Source organism: Parasteatoda tepidariorum, chromosome 6 (genome assembly GCF_982258835.1).
Source record: "Parasteatoda tepidariorum strain Cologne lab strain chromosome 6, Ptep-v5.0, whole genome shotgun sequence".
Lineage (NCBI taxonomy): Eukaryota > Metazoa > Arthropoda > Arachnida > Araneae > Theridiidae > Parasteatoda > Parasteatoda tepidariorum.
In genome coordinates, this window is record NC_141760.1 from 81,537,189 (window position 1) to 81,560,783 (window position 23,595).

The window sequence follows — 23,595 nt, forward strand, 5'->3', positions numbered from 1 at the left end:
TAGAGTGACATGCACTCAATGATGAATTGACTTTATTTTATTTCAGAAGTTTTTACTCGGCCCACCAAACTTTTTTCTCTAGATTTTTGGCCCACGACCCAAAAAGTTCGCCCATCCCTGTTATAGACAATGTTATTTTAATGCTCATTAGAATATATGCAGAAACCATTCATTCTAATATTGTGGTCAGAATTAAATAATTAATTTAGAAAAGGTTTCAAAGAAATTATTTAAATAATTATTTCCTTTGATAATAACACACCATAAATATACACTATCTGGAAGAAAGTGACGGAACAACTGTAAAATTAGGTGGAGGAGGATTGATGGTATGGGCCTGTTTCTCCTGGTATGGGGCTGGCCCACTGGTGAAGGTTGATGGTAGGATGAATGCCGATGGATACTATGATATTCTCGACAATCATGTCCTTCCTACCTGGTGGGCAATGAACGGTATGGATGATTGCTTGCATCAAGACGACAACACAAGATCCCATGTTGCAAGAAGGACTCTTGATTGGTATGTGAACAACAACGTTAAACACATGTAGTGGCCGGCGCAGAGCCCTGATCTTAACCCAATTGAACATATCTGGGATGAATTGGACCGTCGGTTGAGGGCCTGCACCCCACTCCCCAAAAGTAAGCATGAACTATGGAACTTCCTGTTAAACATTTGGAAGGAAATTCCTCCTGCCACTATGGCTAATTTAGTGGAAAGCATGCCCAGAAGGGTTGCAGCTGTGATCGCAGCTAAAGGAGGCCCTACCTCCTATTAATTTTAATAAATATGGGTTTATGTCGTTACACTGTTGTGTCCCGTCACTTTCTTCCAAATAGTGTATAACACCTTTGAATAAAAAAAAAGAGGGACATGTCACCCCAATCTTCCTTTAGGTGGTCGATCATAATTTATGATCATTTCAAATTAATACAATTTTCTTTTCAAAGGATAGAATAAAAATCTCAATTATATTTTTCCTGTTTAAAAATTGTACTTACATTCTTAATGAAATGTGAGCCCACTTTTGTGATGTATTATTGAATGAAAACATGTGCAGTAATCTCGAAATATGTTTTCTATCGTAAACAACGGCCAGCATATTATTTTTAATGCCTTTCTTTTTATAATGTATTATTCCGGCGCATAACGCGCCCCGGCGTATAACGCGCACCCATAATTTCTAATAACTTTTTTTAAATTTTAAGATATACTCTTCGTATAACGCGCACGAAAATTTGGATTGTACATGTGCAATATCTCGTCTAGTATCAATAGATAGCCAGAAAGCCTTTTAGTGTGGGACATGTTTAGGTCCCACCTTACAGATAATACAAAAAAAATTGTTGAAAGAATCTAACACCGATATGGCAGTTATTCCGGGCGGAATGACACTATTACTTCAGTCATTGGACGTCTGCTTAAGCAAACCATTTAAAGCCAATTTAAAAAAACAGTGGAACACTTGGATGTTGGAGGGCGAGAAAACCTTTACGAAAGCAGGACATATGCGTCATGCAAGTTTGGAAAGAGTGTCCGAATGGATATTAAAAGCATGGGATGAAATTAAGCCTGAGATGGTTAGAAAATCATTAAAAAAATGCAGTATTTCAAATAATCTGGTCGAATCAGAAGATGGCTGTTTATTTATGGATGAGGGTAACACAGATGATGAAGACGAAACAGATTGTGATGACGTGCCTGAAGAAATAACGGAAGACGAATATAATGAACTATTTATGTAATAACGAAAATCTATAAAGTATATAGGTAAAGGTATGTTATTTCTTTAAAATCAAAGTATTTTTCTATAGTATTTAAATTTTTTTAATCTATAATTTTTTATATTCGGCGTATACCGCGCACCCGTAAATTCCAATGTTATTTTTTGTATTAAAAGTGCGCATTATACGCCGGAATATACGGTACTTTTACTTATAGATTAACGTAGAAAAGAAAAGTTGGGTTAATATAAGTTTTTTTGTTAGTTGCAAATTATTATTAAAGTAAAGCATTGTTTCATAAAAATTGGTCAAGTATTTGTTTTAGCTATGAGTTATTATTTAAAGATTTTTATGCATTTATGACATAACCTCACGATGGTCTTTATATAGAGGGGTGACTGTAACTTGCTCAAATTGCTCGTGTGGAACATATTTTTTGTTGTAAAAAAAAAAATACTTCAAGCATTATTTTTACAAAAATAAAGTAAAACTCTAAGTACCTTGAGTTGTATTTTCTTTTGAAGCTCTTCTATTGAAATTTGCTGCTGTGCATTAAGAGCAGATTTTCTTAATTCTCTATCCCTGTAAACAAAATAAAAAGTGAATGCTACACATCAAGTTGAAAATTAACTATAAAGACTTGAATTAACTCAGATTAGTAGAACCAAGATCAAGTCAAAAAAGTTGTTCTGAAAAGTATTAAAAAAAGAAGTAGCAAGAGAAATTTATATAATCAGTTCATATTTAAGAGAAACAACTTTTATAAATAAAGATGAACAGAATATTGAAATATAACTACCTAACAAAGTGTTGTTTAAATTGATGCAAAAGCTAAAATAACTACTTTTAAGTTGTTAAAAGTCTCAAGTTAAAAGTTGTAGCAACTGTTTAATCTTAATAGAATATTTTTTCATTGCTTTTAACTACCTTACTTCCTCTGAGCAATAATTTTCCTTTTGCCCCAGTTGGGCTCAAAATTGCCTCACCATGGGCCCTATAAGAATATGCACCTTTGGGGAACCAATATTGGGATGCTTATTTTTTAATATTGGTCCCAGAATGGCATATATAGAGCCTATTTGACTTATGTCCGGCCTATATTAGCTTAATAATGAATTTAAAATATCGAGAGAATCTGATAATTCCATATATAGGGCTGATATTGATTGTAAAGTGGTTGTAATATATCGGGTGATTCGACATAGAGCCACTATTGGAAAAATAATGGTCCTTTGAACCCATATTGAGCCAACATTCATGAATAATGGTCCAAAGAGGACCCAAGTTATTTTGCAGTTAAAAAATGCATTTAATACAACAATAACACAAGTCAACATCACTAAAAGCAAGATAAATAAATAAAAATATTTTACAAAAAAAAAATGCTAAAAAGTATTTTAACATTAATTTTTTGGGAAAAGTAATGTAAGCAGAAAAAAAATTTCATTTACCGAGCTTTTTGATTAGCCAACTCTATTCTTTCTTTTTCTTTAACAAGGAAGAGTTGTTCAACTTTATGGTCTCGCATTTTCCTTTTCTCCTGCATTTCATTCAAGCGAGCAAGTCTCTCAGCCTCTAAAATTTTTCGTCGCTCCTAAAGATCAAATACACAAAACATTTGATAAACATCAACATAATAATTAACATCAAATATTTATAATTTATTATTAATATTTGTAAATTTCTTTCTTCATCACTTGGTTGTTAAGCACATTATGCAACTTTTCAAAATAATTTCAAAGATTTATTTCTTTACCTCAATTGACATTTTTCTTTCATTAAATGCGTAATAAATAAATTAAAAAAATATTATAAAACACAGTACGTTACGAATTAATTCTATTACGGCGGAGACAATCCGACGCCAATCAAAATATTCTTTGTTTAGTTGTTTTTGATACACTCACGAGGAAAGGAAGGAGCACATCTCGAAAGCTCCTTTTGTTTTTAGTTCTCATGAATATTATCTTTGTTTTTCTCATTTCAGTCTGTTATGTTTTATTATTATGTTTTGATAATAAATATAAAAAGCACATATTGACTGTTTTTTGACACTAACCAGGGCATTTAATAGCAGAAATATATTGTGTAAATCTTGGCAGTACACATACCCGAATCTTGAATTAAGTTTTCTATCACAGTATACTTAGAGTAAGATTGTCCTGCATCCTAATAAAATAATATGCATAAACATTTAGTGCATTTGCAACATATGTCAACCCTTAATGGTTCGAAAGTATTTAAAGTGTATTAATTTCCCACCAGATATAATAACAATAATTAATTATAAAATTCTCCACGAAGGCAAATTTCTCCCAATACTTGATCCAGAAGTTCCCTTGTTTTCTAGAATGGGTTCAAAATTACAAGGCTATAGAGTTGAACATTAGTAGTCGTAAACCCAAAACTTGTGTCAGCTGTTCAACGCCAGTTATAAAATATTTAAAAAAATTCATTATAATATTAATTATAATGAATTTTAGTTAAATTTAGTAATTATTTAGTTAAATTTATGGGAAGTATGGCAAAATAAGAATAATGAAACAATTTTTACAGCAATAGGTACTGCATTCATAGAGACTAACTATTTGAGGCTGTTACAAATTAATTTTTTAGTTGTAATGAACCAAAGCACAATTTTTTTTAAACAAACAGATTTTTTAAAAAAATTTATAAGAACATAGGAGCTTAAGCATTCATCTATAAGACCTTACATGTATTAGTTTAAATTACTTGTGTTCGTAGGTGAAAAAAATTTTAATTCTTTTTGAAATCTAAATACATTATTCTTGGTTCCATAAGGAAAAATATTTTCTGAAACTATGGAGAATTTGCAATAGTTGAAGTCTTTGTGTTTGACCCAGTATGTGAGAGTACAATGCCATTTACATGGTGCAAATGATGCATTAAGAGTTAATTTTATGATGCAAAATAATAATTTATGAAAAAAATACTTACGATTCATATTTATGATACATTTAAAAATTTCAAAGAAATATTTTTTTTTAAAAAAATCCATCCACACAGTGCATACATACAGAATAGGCAACATATGATTAATAAATGGAAATTTAATTAGTTTTAGTTTAAATATGTAGTTTTGCTACCAACTAAGAATCAAAATTTCTCTAGACTCTCTAACCCTCCGAACACTGAGCCTCAAGGTTAAATTGTTAAGAAATTTCCCTGCAATGCACAACTTTTACAATGTATAACATGCAGAAATATAGTTTTTTGATGCAGGAAAATTGTAGCTTAGAGTTCCAAAATTGTCTGAAGAAAGTATGAGAAGGTTCATAAAATTTAAAACTTTATTTGGTATTGTAAATAGAATAACTGTAGAAGATTGTAAAAACAGAATCCAGACTCTAACAGTCTGAGCTTAACATAAAAAAAAATCCACAGAAAAACTATGATTTAAAAGTACCAAAATGCACAGAAAAACATAGATAATTCTGCCAAACCTTACCAATTAGCAAATATGCTTCACGAAAAAAAAAACTAAACTAATATTTTTATTACATTCAAATTAATTTACTCTGAGTTTTATAAACTCATGCAAATAATTCAAAGCACAACACATAAAATATTCAGAAAAATTAGACCTCTGCAGCCGCTTCTTTTGCAGCTTTTTCCTCTTGCTTCCTTTGTCTCTCTTCCTAAAATATAAAATATTAAACAGATAATCATAAAAGAGGTGCTATTGAAAAATGCTAATTTTGTGAAATTGTCTAAGTACATCAACTCAGAATTGATTATTTATTTAATAATTTTAAATATAAATTTCTTGCATTAAGCAAAATAAAAGAGGATCCAGTAAATCTTAACTTTTTTTACAGAACTTCCAACTTTACTATTTCTAATATCTGCTAATAATGATGAAAAATAGTTTTAAAGAAAATGATGGTACAGTTATGAATATTTTATAATCTGGAATTTCTTTATTGTTGCATAAATTTAAACTAATTATGATAATCACAATGACTTTAGGAAATTTTGCATATTAAATAATTTTGTTTACATACTTAAGTTTAATCCTATGACAGTTTGTGAACATGTTTCTTAAAAGATATATTTTGAAATACACTTTTCTTTTCATTTTCCCTCTTATTAACAAAAAACAAAAAAAAAGGGCAATTTTTTCAAGTAAATACTTTGAAAAACCAGAAATACTTGCTTAAAAGCTTTTTTTGGAAATGAATCACAAAAATTATAAAAATATTACACAGTTATTTATTTTATTTATTTATTATTACTTTTGAAAAAAGTGAATCTGAGATTAAGAAAAAAAAATGCTGACAGATTCTTTATTGAAATTAATTGTTGTTGGCATTTTAAAAATTAACATCTTTAGAAATCCACATTTGCTAACTTCCTGTCAGTAGGATACGCCTAATATAATGTAGCGTTGATAGGACTAATTTTAAATTTTGAGCATTTTGATATTTGCATTGGAACAGTGCTTTTTATAATTTGAAGTGAGATTTCTTAATGACAAACAAAATATTCTATACATTAGTAAATTTTATATAATAAAGGAATTACCTAGATATAACTTAACAAAATGCATTTTAAAATAATAACTCTGAATACATTTACAAGTGTACGAAAAGAAAATAACATCTGGCACAAAAAATATAATGGATTACAAAAAAAAGAAAAGAAAAGAAACCTACTTGAATATCTTGCAAGCGAGCTTCGTGATCTTTCTCCTTAGAAATAAGATCATGCCTTTTATTCTGAGCTTCTAAGGAATTAATAAATGCTATTTCATTCACCTAGATGAGTGACATGAGTTGCAATAAGAATTTATAAAAGAAACAAGAAAATACAATCAGTCATTAGATGTTTGTAATCACCTTATTTATCAATTTTACATTATACATAACAGAAAAAATATAATAAGAATTTTATGAAAAATTTATGTAAAAAACTAATTTAACAATAATCAGAATGAAAAAAATTTAAGTATACAAAGTTAACAAAAAAAATGAGCCAGTTTAAAAAAAAATTGTTATCTTAAAATTATTTCAAACACTATAATTAGTGACATGTGGAAATAAATAACAGAAAATAATAAGTTTTTAATAGTTACTAAATGGAAACTTTCATAATGCTATAAAAATTTAATTTGTAAACCAACTCATTTGATACATTTTGTTAATTTATATGGTTACACTAATTCACATGGCCATGAAAATCTCCAGATCGGGCCGTATTATATTTTGCAAGATTACTACTGTAAAATAGAACAGCACAATTAGATTCTCTAAAACATATATAGATTATTATTTTCAGTGAAAAATCCTCACCCGCATAAATTTGATCTTATTGACTTCAAAATTGTATTAATAACAAAATAACTTGTTAATCAAAATAAATGTTTAATAACCACAATATTCTTTTTAAAAAAATTAATGAGCTCAACCCTTTAGCTCAAAAAATAAAAATTATTAATTAAAAAACTATAATTTGGAGAAAAACTAATTATTGTTTGGAAATATGCTAATATACTTAGTTTTATCCAATCTGGTCAGATAAAACAGGGGGCTGCGCCGTTGGCAATTCTGAGTTTTGCTGGTATCGGCAAACTTGTTTATAGCTCACTTTCACTTTGCTCTCTTGCTCATCGTTTTTCGTTTTATAAGCTTTTATTATCGATCAGATTATTAAATATTATTATATGGTTAATTCTAAACATATTTTGGAATATCAAGATAAATTCGGAATCATTTTATGGATCAACTGTTTTTGTTATTTTAGTTTTCAATAGAAACCGTTCTTATTGTTTATGAGCTATTTCATTCAGTTACATTAATTATTACCTATCCATAATTACTGATTAAAGTAGGTTGGACCCTCCGCAGGATATAAAAGCATTGGGACAGGGAAATATTTTTCCTACAAAAAATATTAAATATGTATTATTTATAGCAACCAATTAATACTATGTCCCTCCTATACTAAGAAATTTACTAAATAGGGTTTTAAAAAATGAAGGAGCATAAGGAATATAGCATAAGTTAGTAGATTAGATTTAATAATAGAAATTACAAACAAAACTTTGGTCATGTTTCACTGCAATGTTAAAAATCAGCAGTTGGTAATTGGGAAATTGAATAGTGATTTTTCTTTAAATGAAAAACAAAGTTATGGAACAATTTATAATAAAACAATAATGAAAATTTCAAAAAAATAATATCCTTCTATTGAGAAATAAATGGTTTATCTAATTTTTGTAAACATTTTGAATTTTTTTTTTCTAGAAAAACTCTATTAAGATAGTAATGACAAAGACTGCTGTTTAAATAATAAAATGTTATTTTGATGAAAAGTTAAAAACTTATTAAACTCAAACTGACTTTTTCTTCTTCATCATGAGCCTTTCTTATAATTCTCTGCAGTTCTTTCTTACGCTTTTCGTTAGCTTTTTGAAGTTTTTGCTCCATTATAATACGCTGCTTTTCTTGTCTCTCCTCAATAAGAGCTTTCATTTCAAGCCGCTAAAAAGAAAACAAAAAAGATTAATTGAAAATTTGTCTTTATTAATGAACTAGCAAAAGTAACAAAGGAAACATAAATAACTAGCAAATAGAACTACTCTTAAAGGAAGCTAAATTTTGTACAATAACACAATTTTATTTTATGAAGAACAACAAATACCAAACAAGAATCATTCTAAAAGGTAGAATAATGCAAAAAAATTATTCATAATATAAACTAAAATAAGTTTGCAACTACAAATGAAAGTTGAAAACCACAAAAAATTTGCAAATCGATAATTATTTTTTTAAAAAAAAAAAGAATATCAGAATATGTTGATAAATTAAATTTTCAAACCAGTTTCATACAAATTAAAAATGGTGTGGAAGATACAAATTAAATATTACTCCACCTTAATAAATAATCAAATCACGATTCTATAAATGAGATCAAATACTGTTATAAAATCTACAAATAGTAATAATTTTCCAAATTTCATTTTCTAAAAAGCAATAATTCAGCTCAACACGTATTTTTTCAATAAATAAAAATTCGAAAAATGTCAGAAAAATTCATGTTTTAATTTTTGAAATACAAAAAATGGTATTTTTGGGTTAACCAGGCACAAGGAAATTCAATCTTTTTGTTTATTTTATTTAATTTGTACGTGTCTAAAAAATACATAAAATAAAAATAATTTTAAAAAAGTTGGTGAAGGTCTACATTTCTTGGTGACTTTTCGTTTACGAGTACCGAAAAGTATCAAAAAGTCTGCAAACTGTCCTCAATTAAAGTACTTTAAATTACGAAAAGGTTGATGGAAAATGATAATTGATGCACGCAATTAAAAAACGTTTCAAAAAACAAGATTCTTTCACTATATATTAATATATAATGAAAAAAAAAGTAAATAATCAATCGATCGGTTAATCAACACATTAATATATACAAAACTGAGAGACTTATGATGATCACAAAAATAATTATAATTTTACCATTGTTTTTCGTAATTCTAAATGACTTAACGTTTAGATCAAGTTGAACGCATTTCAGAGATTCAACCATCAAAATAAGATTTAATTATACCCAGTGTTATTCAGCAAGGAAAATAATTCTATTGAAAGCAGCTAACTCTTGATCGTCAAAAATTATCCCAATCAAACCATTTTCCCGAAAAGTTTGCACTTTAGTGCATAACTTAATGTTTCTTATTTAAATTAAATTGATCTTGCCTTATTTAGAAAACATTTGATGAACACGTTAGAATAGAAACACGTTTAAATTCGTATCCATTTGTAAACAAAGTAAACTAGTGGTTTCAGATACCTTTAAAAAATTCAAAGACTTTGATTTAAGTTTTAACATGTCATCCAAATATTTCTTACTTGATCTTACCTGATTTAACGAGTAGATAATAGTTAGTTATAAAAGAACGTATAATAAACTCCCAGTGTATCTCGTTTTTGATTCAATAGAGATATATGCTAAAAAATGATATTAATGTTATCACGTAAATGATTGAGGGAATAAAAATAAAACAATTTACAGCTTAATTTGTAACAAAACATAATCGCAAACTAATAAAAAAATTTAATTTAAAAAAAAAAAAAAAAAAAAACGTTTTTTTCCACTTAAACACATTAGCTGAAATTTTTGAACAATTATTCAAATCGGGTTCTAAAACGATTCTGTAAATATAAGAGAAACACGCACAGATTCTTTCTTTTACTGTCGATTTATTTATATAGCAATTCAACCACACCATACACAGGGGTCTGTCTAGGTTTTTCTGAGAGGTACCTATTTTGTGAAAATTTAGACATAATTTGTGAAAAATTTAAAACTATATTAAGAAATCAACACAAAAATATGGATTTATCGTTTCTTTAGGGATACAAAAATAAAATTTTAAGAAAAAGTATTTTGTGAAACTACCGTTTTTCCTAAAATTGAATTTGTGAAGGTACCGCTAAACGGTAGTAAATTCGGCCTGGACAGACCCCTGGTACAATAATACACAAATTCTCTGTTGCTAATTTGTGCAATCATTGAGTCATTCTTATTTATATTTATTTTATTTAGTTTTTAATTTTATTTTTAATATAATTTATTTTAACTCGTTCTAAATAAAAAGACTCGCGCTATTAAATGACGAATAATAAATAAAAAAAATAAACATTATTACTTACGGCACTAAAACGAAATTATTGAAGTAGATTTTGAATTCAAAATAATAAAAAATTCCATCATTGAAGTAAATTAATTATTTGGTGGCGTATCAGAAACGAAACATATTAGAGTTGAGATTTAACTGATCTGTATTTCCATTAACGCACAGCATTGGAGAGCTGGAATAAAAACTGTCGCTCTTATTTTCAGCAATATAAACCATTAAAGTTCTAATAGTCGTCATATTTTTTTTAAATTTTGGTTTCGAAACAATTACTTTAAATTTTGAAAAATCTAAAGAAAATAAAGAAAACAATGAAATTTCGTCGCTTTTCCTTAAACCGTTTTTTCTCGTTACTTATCGGAAACATATTAGAAATGAAATTAAAGAATTAGAAGTGAATAGCGGTTACATATTAGAAATGAAAAAAAAAATATGAAGTTAATATGAAATTTAAGGGCTCTTTATTTCCAAAAGCGCACGGCATTAATACCTAATGTAAATGAAATTTAATCAATTGGGTAAAATTTCTTTTCCTTATTTTTTGGCGATACATCAGAAACGAAATAAATTGGATTAAAAAGAGACTTAACATAATGTATTGCAGAGGATATAAATGTAGAAGATATAAGAGGATGCCTGTTTAATTTTTATTATCTGATAAAACAATTTTATCGCGAGTACGGGGAATTGAAAATGATAAATAAGGCATCGTCAAAAAATATCAATACAATGTTAAAAATAGGTTCGTTGCCTTTCACCAGAGCAAGTAAATTCAACTTTTTCATTTATGTATTTGTATTTTCTCTAAAAAAAAATTCAACACCCCAAAAAAATATAAAAGAAGTTTAATTTATTTACCCCCGTTTACTTGCGACACTTTTAGACCAATAAAAATAAGATTTTACTCATATTGTATGGTTTAACAAATATGAACGGCGATATCAAGAATTAAATTACGATATCCGTAAATAAGTTTAAAAATTATTTAGGCCAGTGAACTGGCATACAAACACACCAATTTCCACAGAAAAAAAAAATATTTTAACAAGTGTTCAACATGCTTCTCAAACTTTTAAAGCTTTATTAAACCTCACTAATGAAATTCACAGGACCGCAAAATTTAGACAGACCAAAATGGTTAATTTAGTTTGGCTCGTATTTTCCGATGAAAATAAACTAATTAATATCTTTGTTAGAGTGTAGAATAAGGTGCCCTTTGCATTGGACGCTGTACAGTGTAGATTTCACTGTATAAAAAATCTTCTATTTTACGATTATTTGTATCTCGATTATTTAATTATTAGAAAATCTCACTTTCAAATTATATTTTCCCTGTCATATGTAAGTATATAAAAAATCGCTAAAATGCAATGGGCACCAGATCGTTAACTTTTACCAATTTCTTTCAAAAAGAATTCAAGATTAGTTTGAATTTCTGTGACTAAATTAACTTAATCTTCGCACTGTAAACTGAAGTACATAAGTAATTATAGCATACTACAAAAAAATACCTTACTCTTTTTTCATATTTTTACGCATTTCCAGCATTATTTTTTTTAAAGTGAAACAATATCCAAAAAGAATATAAAATCCACTTAAGAAAAGTACTTTTAAAATAGAAGTTAAATAGTAATACCTCGACTTTTGAGTGAAATAAGTTAAATAGTACTTATATGCTCTCAAAAGGTACACCAATTCACTAAAAGACTTACTTTAGTATATTCTTCCATGTTGTTTGCAAGAGCTGAAACATTCAACTTATTGTCTTTGTTGCCAGTCACTATTATTTGTTCTCATAAAATTTTTAAAGCAAATTTAAAATCATTTCTTGTCATTTGAACATTAAAATTTGAACGAATGATATTATAGGTTGAACAATTGTGACATCAGCACAATGAATTTTAGAAATTTCCCCCATGTTCATCTATGCACAATCTGCAGACAGAGCACTCTCTTAGTTTGATTTATAACCATAAAGGATGGACTTCTATCACTACTCCATTTTACCCATTTCCCCTTTACATTCGGGTCACTTTTATATATTTTCTCACATACCTAAATTTCTTAAAACTAATGCAGTAGTTTTCATAGTTTTTCCCAATTACAATTGATGGGAAGAGAGTTAGTGGACATGTTTTTCACAAACAATTTTCATTTAAAATATATATATATATTTACGTACCAAACAATAAATACCAAATGAATTTTCTCAAGAAATTTTTTAATTCTTATAAAATGCAATAAGTTTTATTTTTACAAATTCTAAAACTCTTTTTCAAAAAAAAAAAATTTTTTTTTTTTGGTTGCTTCAGAGAAAACAAAATACTATATTGATGATTTCCTTCTTTTTTCCCCCTTGATTATCAAATTTCATTCATTAGTGAAACTTTAAAGTGCTTGAATGAAAGAATATTCCATGAAATGAAATAAATATATATAAACATACAACCCACCTTTTTTTCAATTATTTTGAATTTTTGGGCCTTTTCATCAAGTAAACGTTCTCGCTGTTCTTGAGCTTTTACTTGCTTTTCCTTGCATAAACGGATTGATTCAAAAAGTGACCTACAAGAATAAAATGCTTTTTTAAGTTTTGTAATCTCTATTAATCGATTACTTTTCCCTCAATTTTTATTCATAAACTTACTTTTTGCGAAAAGGAGATGACAATTTTTCATGCATTTCCAAAGCTCTGCCCGGTGTTCTCAGCTCCATATCAAACAAATCCATTTGTTCTCCCCAGGACAGTTCTAATTTACGAACTTGCTGTTCTAAAACTGAAACAAGATTATGCTTGAAATTACAGAATCTACAAACAAATTAATGATTTATGAAGATTAAAGGGGCCAAATAAAAATATAATAAATAAAAATTAACAAAAATCAAATCATTTTGAAAGGAATTCACTTCATTTAAATTCCCTTTAAATATTATTGAAGCAAAAACTTATGTTAGTGTCCTTTATCAGTTTAATAAAAAAATTGTATACATTTTTTATTATGTTTAGTGAATAAGAGTATAAATTTATTTATAACTTCTAAATACATTTATTTTTAGTTATAAATGAATTTTTAGTAAAACTAAAAATTAAAATCTGAAGAAGGTGTTTATTAACGTTCATCAAAATTTTTAGTGCATATAAATAAAACATTAAAGCAAAGAACAATCACACTTAAAACCTAATCTGATAAAGATCGCAAAGGATGAAGAAGCATATTAACTAATTAGCCTTTTCACATGGGCTCAAAAAGAAGGTATCCAGTTCTTCTGAGGGAGCTCTTTTTACTACTGGGAGGGGGGTAAAAAGAGTAAAATAAAAATTAAACCTGATTTAACTTTACTTAAAGTTTGGGTACAATGGATTAACAGTGGATTCTACAATAAAACATTCCTTTAAAACAGCAAAAAGAATTCTAGTAAGTTTCTTAAAGGTTATTAATAAGTAAAAAAAATTACTTTTATATTTCCAAGCTGTGTCACAAAGTTCTTGACATTGAACATCAAACTCATCATGTGACATCTGTAAGGCAAAAAAAACATAACAACAACATGAAACCAAATTATATGTGGATAATATATGCAAGCAGATTTATTTCTTATGTGTGAAGCTTAGACTACACAAATAATATAACAATTTATAAAAAAAAATGTTAAAACAAAATAAGCAAAACTTGATATAATAAACAATTTTATAAATCTTTATAATATTAAGCATTTCTTTTTCAAATAAAATAAGTAGAGCAATTTTTTTTTTCTAACTTACTTAATTATTTTTTTTATGGAAAAAAAGAAAAAAACTTTATCAATTTAGAGAAAAATGTCTTAAAAAAATTGATTGATTACGTATAGAAAATTTATTAAATCACGAATTTCAAGAATATTAAAGCACAATAAAAAATTCGTTAGAAGTATAACACTTCCCTATAAAATTAGCAAAGGTAAGTTCACATTTCAGGAAAACATAGTGATACCTGATCAATAAATCTGTTAGTAACATTATTTGTTTAAATATATAATAGATGAAATATAATTTACAATAATCACCATTTTGCACAAGTTTTCTTTGTAATAAATTACAAAAATAAAAACTACACACTAATAGCATTTTTCATAACTTTTTTTTAATGATACTAAGAAGAATTTTATTAAGTCAATATACAAATTCTTATTTAGAATGAACAGTATTTATTTATCAGGAACTAAAATTGTTATTCAGAGGTCAGTTTTGAAATTAAACTAAAATTTTTAGAACTGATACATCAGTTATGTTATATTATAACATTTTTAAATATCTACATTTTTCAGGTTAATAAGAAAGATTCAAGTCAATATGCACATTTGTTTGTAGTGCAATTATTAACAATCTATTTAGAAACAGAATAGTAGAATTTAGAGGTACAAGAGCTGCAAAGTTTTGAAAAAATTTGCAAAGTCTTAAAAAAAAGTTTTTAAAAAAATATTTAATTTTTTCAAAAATTCAGTTTATTTTATTTAAACATTTTTCTTAAAAATTTTTTTTTATTTATTTTTGGAATAGTATAAATGCATTAGTGTATTTCTGCTGTAGTTAATATTATTTTGTTTGATATTAGTGTTTGTTGAGGATGTAACACAGTAGTTCAGAAAGTTTTTTGTCTCATATAACTCTGTCCAGACATTAGTTTCTCATTGAAACAATTTTTGCAGTACATTAAAATTATTTGTGTATCAAATGTGTCAACAAAATGTGTAACAGTATCTAGAACAACTGCAATTTTTGAAGCATTGCTTTTTTATGCTAATAAATACTGATACTATAGAGGCAAAATATTCATTTACTGCAGCAACTAGAAAAAAATTCAATTTTCATAAGATGTATGTACATAACAAATATCTTTAAATTAATTTTGATAACCAATGGAATGATGCAGCAAAGCATAATGAATTATTTAAAGACTAATTAACCATATTATTGAAGAAAAATACTACTAGAAGTCAATGAAAATGCTGAATGTTTGAAACTGTTTTCATGGTTCTTTTTGGATATTTTCAAATTTGTGCTTGTTTCACTTATTCATAGGATTTCATAGGATACTCTTTAAAATGAAGTCCTAAAATATGGAATGAACACATCCTGTGAAATCTTTGATTTAAACATATTTCATTCAATTCACATATTTATAGGATTTGATATATAGACATTTCAATGTTCTTTGGAAATAAATAATAGAATTTCCCTACTTCACGAATATCTGTATTTGGAGAAATGAGGGTTTTAAGTTCTTGATTCTAAAATAAACTTGTAAAATAATAAAAAAAGAAAAGAAAAAGATTGAAAAATTAAAAAATTAAACATTGCTGGTAGGTCTTTGTTGATAAAACACATATCCCTTTTGCATTAAGCATAATCAAACTACCCAACTTACAACTCAGTTTGTTTCAGTATATAATAAGCCATGTGAGAAATAAATTTTTATTCAAAAATTTTTAAACATGTATGTTAAAGCAAGCATGCTTATTATTGCTTACCAGTTTTCAGTTCCTTGTAACCAGTGCAAAAAATAATTTTTTGCACTGGTTACATGGTTTTGCACTGTTATGTTTTATCTGTTTTGTTTCTGATAATGTAAAAGATTATATTAATACTCAAAGAATATTATAATAAAATAATCTTATAAAATAAACTTATAAAATAACAAAAAAATAAAAGAAAAAGATTGAAAAATTAAAAAATAAAACATTGCTGATAGGTCTTTGTTGATGAAACACATATCCTTTTTGCATTAATTATGAGGCATAATCAAACTACCCAACTTATAACTCAGTTTGTTTCAGTATATAACAAGCCAAGTGAGAAATAAATTTTTATTCAAAAATTTTAAACATGTATGTTAAAGCAAGCATGCTTATTATTGCTTTCCAGTTTTCAGTTCCTTGTAAGCAGTGCAAAACATAAATTTTTGCATTGGTTACAAGGCTTTGCACTGTTATGTTTTATCTGTTTTGTTTCTGATAATGAAGAAGATTATATTATTACTCAAAGAATATTATAATATCACGGCAAACATAATTCAACAGAACATTCAATATTAAGCTTATAAATTAATTATCACAGAAATCAAAACAGTGGTTAGAAAGTAATAAATTATGCTTCTTTATGAGAGTTATATTTAATTGAATGTACACAAGAGTTATATTTAATTGAATGTACACAAGAGTTAAATGCTGCTATGCTGTATCTCACACAATATAAATGACAACATACATTGTTTGGTGCATAAAATCACAAAAAATAACAAGAAAGTAATAGAGAACAGAAGGTTTTGGAATGGTACTCAACTAAAAAAGATAAACATATGTTTGTTTGATAAAAAAAAAAGTGTAACAAGCACAAAAAATAAACAAAATAATATTAAAGGTTAGAAGAAAATAACAATCTTTTATTGATATTTAATTAAAAAAAATAAAACTTTTGAGAGACATTTTTTTAAAGATAAAATTAGCAGAACTATTGAAATATTAGGGGGACCGGAAAGTAATATCATTTCAGTGCATTTAATATTCGTTAGTCTTAAAAACCAATTCTTTTTTTATTCAATCCGGCATTGAAAGGTTGTTGCTAATGAGGGTGAATGCATTATTGATTAAAAATAAAATCTTGATAACAAATATCAAATGCATCGAAAGAACATTACTTTCCGGTCCCTCTAATATAAGGAAATTATAAAAAAACTTACTGTTCCATCTTGATCATCAGAGCCCCCACCAGTATCATTTTCATCGCTACTTCCATTCAACGAGTTTGCACCAGGCAGACATTTCTTAGATTTTTTCTTCATTAAATTAATCTTTCTTTCAGATAGTTTTTTCTTAAAAATATTTATGTTAATGTACTTCTGGCTTGCCAAAGACTGATCACTCAGACAAAGAGTTTTTGAGAGTCTATGATCAGACATATCCAGTTCAGAATGCAGATTTGGTGAACTAGAAGATCTTGTCAAACAGTACTTATCACCATTGATTTTGCGAGCTATCGTCCTGTCCAAGCTCAGAGGCTTGTTTTTGATCTCATTCAACCAAATTTCAAAACGCATGTTAACAGAAGCAATCTTATCTTTTAATCCAGCTTGAGGAATACCTGCTTTGTTTGATGTCTCTAATAAACTATGAGATTTTAATGTCTTATCACTCTTGTTAGAGTCAGTATTATTCTTTGTTTCTATTGGTGGTTTCTTATCATTTTTAGCTTCTCTATTTTCTTGCTTTAACACTTTTTTGGATGCTTCGGACTTTGCTGGTGTTTTTGTAGATGTTTTCACATTGCTTTTGTTAGTATAAGGAAATCCGCCTATTCTAGATTGGTTAAGTTTAGCGATTTGGACAGCTTGTATTTCTTGGTTTTTGGAGGTGAAAGGTATTTTCTTGGCTGGTGAGTTTCGACTCCTGTTACGCCCACGCACCATTTCCCATCCATCAGAATCATCTGTAAAAGACCATAACCATAATGTTAATAGATATTTTTTAATACTATTAGCACACAAATTAAAATGCAAAAAATAATTTAAAATTAAATTGTACATTAAAAGTATAATTATTTAATTGCTGCTTAAGAATTAGCAACAATTTGTAATCAATATATAGATGCATAGATAACAGATTATCTTCATTATGTTTCAAAAATAAATATTAACTGTACTAGAACGTTATGTCAAAGTTTATTAAAAAAAAGTAATGATGTTTAGATTCTAAAATATTAAATTTTGAATAATTATATATTTTAGCAAAATAATTTGATATGATGCAGAATATTAAAAAATATTACCTAAAATATCAGTAAAAATCAAAACTCTTACTTAGTGCATCATGTTCTTAGTGTTCATGTAAAAAAAATTTTAAAAAAATTTCAGAATTTTTTTCTTGGAAGCATGTACTTAAAATTAATATTGAGGGAATCTCCATGCAAGGGGTTATTATATAATTTTATGCCACATACTCAGATATTTGAATCAAAAAGTAAATAACTTTTATTCCTGGATATAATAAGATCTCATCAAGAAAAGCATAAAACACTTTCAAACTAGCTACTGATACGGGCATTTAACCAGTTACTAAAAAAATTTATTTAATTAATCGCAAGTAGTAACATTCGATGTCTTTAGTATTTTTTAAACCGCCATTAACCTTTTGTAATGCAAATTATTTATTAATTATAATTGTTTTTTATTTAATTAAATTTGAATAAGTAAGCTTATAAAAAATAGAGAAATAGTTATGTTGTACATAAAAATACACAACATTTAACTAGCTAAATATTTAAATTAGTGTTTTATTTGTAAGTAAATCAAAGCTAGGTTTAACTTTTTGTATATATTGGACAAAATAAAAAAATTGTAAGCAACAAAAATAATAGAAATAACGAATTTAAAACAAAATTATATATTAATATCAAAAGAAACCTGATTATGAAACTTTTGTTGAAAACTGATTCATTGATAATAGGATGATTTTTGCATTAAAGTTCTTTTTAAAGAAGTTTTCTTTGGAATAAAAAAAAGTAAATGAAGTTTAAATTGCTATATTGAAATGGACAATCCATATCGGAAATTAAATTGAAAGTTAAAACAATATTGAACCTATAGAATAGTAAATAGGATGTGTTAGTCATTAGAATAGAAGGATTGTTGCAATGGGGTGAGAAGGTCATATTAAAATGCGTAGACTGTATAAATGTATTAAAAATTACATCAAATTTAGAAATTGTAAATAAAATCCTAACACAAAAGAGTTACATGGGCAATAAGGGTATAGATATTATTTGTATGCAACTTACATATTAAGTCAAAATAAATTAATAATCACAAGAAAAATTGTATTTACCATCAGTTTTCGATTTAACAGCTTCTGGAATTTTTTCTACACTTAATGTTTTCCGAACAAGCATTTGCGTGCCAACTGTTTTATTTAGAGATATCATAGAGCCACTCTTTTGAGTAAGTCTTAATGTGATAGGACGAACAGGCTTCTTTGTATCATTAATAATTTTTTCCTTTTGATTTCTTGAACTCAGGGTGGACACATACGATATATTTCTCTGTATAGCTGATTCTGCACTTTTAGGTTTAACAGGCTTTTTCTTATCGATAATATTATCACATTTATCATCATTATTCTTTACACAACTGGATCTAGCAGATTCAGACTTCACCACAGAATTGAAACTCTTCACAGGTTGTTTTATGTTATCAATAGAAGAAATTTTGGTATTATTTAATGATGGTTTTGGGCCACTCATTTTCTTGACTTCTTGTTCTTTTGATAGTATAGAGCACACAGATTCTTTGCAAGCATTAGGATTGATTTTAGAAGCATTAGAAGATGTGGAAGTTTCAACAGGAATGCTTTCTTGCACAGAATTTTTTCCACCGTTAGCCCCATTTTGCCTATTCTTATTAGTGACCATTTTATCTTTTACAGAACCAGGTGCTGCTGAAGTTGTCTTTCTTGACAAAACTTTTAAATCAGCTTTGTTTGAGACTACTTTATTTGTAGTAACAGAATCCCCTATCAAGCTTCGACTTCTTTTAAGCAATATGCTTGGATCTGACACTTGTGATTTTGATTCGCAAAATGATTTTTCTTTATGAATCACATTTTTAATAGTAGAATTTTGATTTGAATCAACTTTTTGAATCGAAGGATCTTGTTTTGAATTGATTTTCTTAATTGAAGAATTTAGTTTTAAATCATTTTTACAAATTGAGGAATCTTGTTTTGAAATGATTTTTTGAGTTGCAGAATCTTTTCTTGAACTGATCTTTTCAGATGCAGAATCCTGTGGATAATTGGTTTTTTTAGCTGAATAATTGTCTTTTGAAATTACTTTTTCAGCTGCAGAATTTTCATTTAAATTGATTGTTTGAGTTGCAGTACTTTCTTTTAAATTAATTTTTTGTATAGCAGTTTCTTTAACTGAATTAAGTTTTGTAGCTGCAGAATGTTCAATGGAGCTGATTTTTTCAGTGACTGAATCTCCCTTTAAATTGGTTGTTTCTTCATCTAAGATGGCCAAACTTTTGTTAGACACATTAGCTCCAGAAACAGATTCAGAGAACAATTTATGTTTCACATCAGAACACAATTCCACATTAGAATAAGATTTCTTAATGCTAATTGTTGAGGAAGGTATCTCTGACTTTTCACCACGCACCTCATTCACAATTAAATCCTTATTGCATGGAAAATTGGGATCCACTGACTCAGGTATGACAGATATCTGAATGTCACAATCATTTTTTGTTTCATGTGAGAGATCAAGAGGTTTGATTTCATCTAATTTGGTCTCAAAATCACTCTGCTGAAAACCAAAACTGAAACCCATAGAGTTAGCCTTTTCTGGTAGTATTAGAATGCTTTCTACTTTAGGGCTTGAAGTGAAATCACTAAATTTGAAAGAAAATTAGAAAAAATAACATTAAAACTGGAACTGCAAAAAAACAATGATCATTTATTACTGAAAATAGACATTTCTTGTGCATAGCAGCTGAATAACTAATTTTATGTACTAAATGTTAAATAATAACTTAAAAATATGCAACTTGAGTTCTTTTGTATTAAATAGATTGTAAATGGGGATCTGGTGAATTTAATTCAGCATTTTAACTGATGATCCATTTAATCGTAGATAACTTAACATTCACCTTATGGACTACCTGATTTATGCATAACCCTTTAACATCTTCAAAGACGGCAATAACTTAATTTAATCACTCTTCTACATTTAGATAAAAATGCAAGAGTATTTCTTTTAATCCATTTTACTTTTACTTTTTTCTTACATAAATACAGGATGAGTAAAAATGGGTATGTTTTCATTTCAATGTCAATGGGTCAAATGACTCAATGGGTCAATGTTCATAGTCAATGGGTCAAATGACTAGCTACAGGGTAACACTGACTTTAGTTATCTAGAGTTAAATGAACTATTACAAATGCTACTGAGCCTTGTTTAGTCATTGAATACAAAGAAAGGATAAAACAGATGCAATTCTAGTATGTGCAAACTGATAACTCATACAAGTATTTATTGTAAATGTTAATAAAACCATATGAAAATTTCTGTTACACTCAACTTTTTACATTAAATAGCAGGAGATGAAAGAAGTTTTTGCATCAGTAATAACAACGCCAATTCATTAAAAAAAAAAAAAAAAAAAAACTCCTACTATGATGATTCTCATATGTTATTAAAAAAACTGTCTTTCCTCCTTACTTAAAAATTGCAGCTGTTGCTAAAGTGGAAATATTCTCTTAAACTAAGAAAAGAAGAAAAAATAGTTTAAATTCAATGCATATTTCCTATTTCTCTTACTCTTTGCTCATATACATATATATAAAAAGCCAGAATATAGTTTGTGTAAAGTAAGAACTCCCCTAACCATTTGTCTGGACCTATGGCAGTGGCTATGGTAATGAGGTATAACTATTTCAAGTAGGGGTGTGGGGTCACTGTTTATAAAAGATTCTAGCTGGGGTCGGAGAGAGAAAGGAAATATTTTTCTTCGTTCTAATGTGTTAGCCCTAGAGTGAAGAGAAGCGCTACTCTCCCTGAAAGGCGCTATTCTTGTTTCCATAGCAGCAAACGGCCTCAGACTATGTGGCAAGGAGAGTTTATAGTGTAGACAAACTGTACAATAGTCAGTTGAAAATATTATATCTCACTTAGTTGTCTCAAAACAAAGAAGTCTCTTAGTTTTGCTCCCAGCAGTGAGCTTCTCAATGAAGACATTCTTCAACAGTGATTTGCCAGGAGAAGATTTCCTCACTTCCCAAGCTAAAGATGTTGGCCTGTAAAAGAACACCACCATTAGAGAAAAGCAAATATAGCAAGTAAAATTAATTTTAAAAAATGAACTATAACGTAACAGCAATTATATTTTCTACGAAACAATAGTTGAATTGATAATAATTTCACAAACATACTACTTATCTCAACAAAAGAACAGTAATACATCATATTGACAACCATGTAGGCAATGCAATGAATAGTTATTTGGCTGGAGGGCAAATACTGAATTTTCAGCCAAAAGAAAAACTGTATATTTAGCCCTACAGCCATCAAATAATTCTTTATGCAAACTTATATAAAATCAAATCTAAAAAACTAAGTATTACTAAAATGTAATAAGGTATAAAATCTACTCTGCATTTTCATACATTTTATAACTCTAATATATTAAGCTAATTTTAATCTTATTAGTTTACATTAAAAAATTTAATTAATGAAGAAAAAGTTATGTTTTTAGGAAAAGATCTGCTTTATTAGAAATTTGCTTATAAGCTTTTAAATTAGTATCCCAGTTTGTAATAAGCAAATCTAAATAGTAATAAATTTAGTAGTTGAATAGTTTTGTAAATAGTTTTTACTGTTCTCAGTATATAGTTTTTACTGTTTTTGTATATAGTTTTTACTGTTCTAAATAGCATCGAAAAAGTTGCTTTTTACTGTTCTCAGAAAAACTATGCAATAATAAAACAAGCGATAATCAAAAAACAGTTGCTTTTTCTTATTTGATTTTAGGAAAAAATTAATTCATAAAATTGAGTAATCACACTGGTTTGGCCCAATTAATGCAATTCTGGTCACTTTTTATCGACAAATTAATGAAAGGTGCATTCATATGCTTTTATTAATATGCTAAAATGAATTCAAAAGAACTATTTAGGCATGTAGAAAGTTCATCCAGGCATGTAATTTGTAGGCTAACATGCCCTACAGACCAAGTAAAAACTTTGAGATTTTTTAAACCTAGCAGACAGTAGGGTAAACCAACCAGTGAAGGAACACTACCCAGTAAAGGAACATTTCATATATATTGATTAAAAATAAGAATTTGAAAGTTTTTCTTTAGATTGATTGGTAACAATAGCTTACTGCCAAACAATAGAAAGTCACCTAGCAATGTTTTGGATTACCTGGTCAAATAGACTTCTCTGGAAACATTTTTGAATTTGTTATTATCTCTGTAACACATTGTTTCTTTGAAAAAATTATAAGGTGAGTGCTTGTATTTATATGTTTGAAGTGGAACTAATTGCATGCAATAGTTTTATTTTTCTCACTGTGAGAAAGAGAATTCAAAATATAGTTATTGAAGTTACGTTTTACATTTTTTAAGCATCATAGCATAATAAAGTACTGAGATAAGGGGGTGTTTATTCACTGGATCACCAAACGA

The 23,595-nt window shown here is 27.6% G+C and overlaps 1 protein-coding gene across 1 annotated transcript in view; it reads right to left on the bottom strand.

Moving 5' to 3' along the window:
- The window catches only part of ssp3 (SCAPER domain-containing protein short spindle 3), a 63,341-nt gene that overhangs the window by 25,702 nt on the left and 14,044 nt on the right, over positions 1-23,595 (bottom strand). Inside the window, exons 6-16 of the mRNA XM_087166098.1 lie at positions 22,079-22,204; positions 19,238-20,799; positions 17,098-17,843; positions 13,838-13,901; positions 13,029-13,158; positions 12,835-12,946; positions 8,088-8,228; positions 6,402-6,503; positions 5,331-5,384; positions 3,177-3,319; positions 2,226-2,307 (exon numbers count right to left, since the gene is read on the bottom strand). Of these exons, the coding sequence (XP_087022224.1) occupies positions 2,226-2,307; positions 3,177-3,319; positions 5,331-5,384; positions 6,402-6,503; positions 8,088-8,228; positions 12,835-12,946; positions 13,029-13,158; positions 13,838-13,901; positions 17,098-17,843; positions 19,238-20,799; positions 22,079-22,204 (3,262 nt within the window). The remainder of the gene's footprint in view (positions 1-2,225; positions 2,308-3,176; positions 3,320-5,330; positions 5,385-6,401; positions 6,504-8,087; positions 8,229-12,834; positions 12,947-13,028; positions 13,159-13,837; positions 13,902-17,097; positions 17,844-19,237; positions 20,800-22,078; positions 22,205-23,595) is intronic.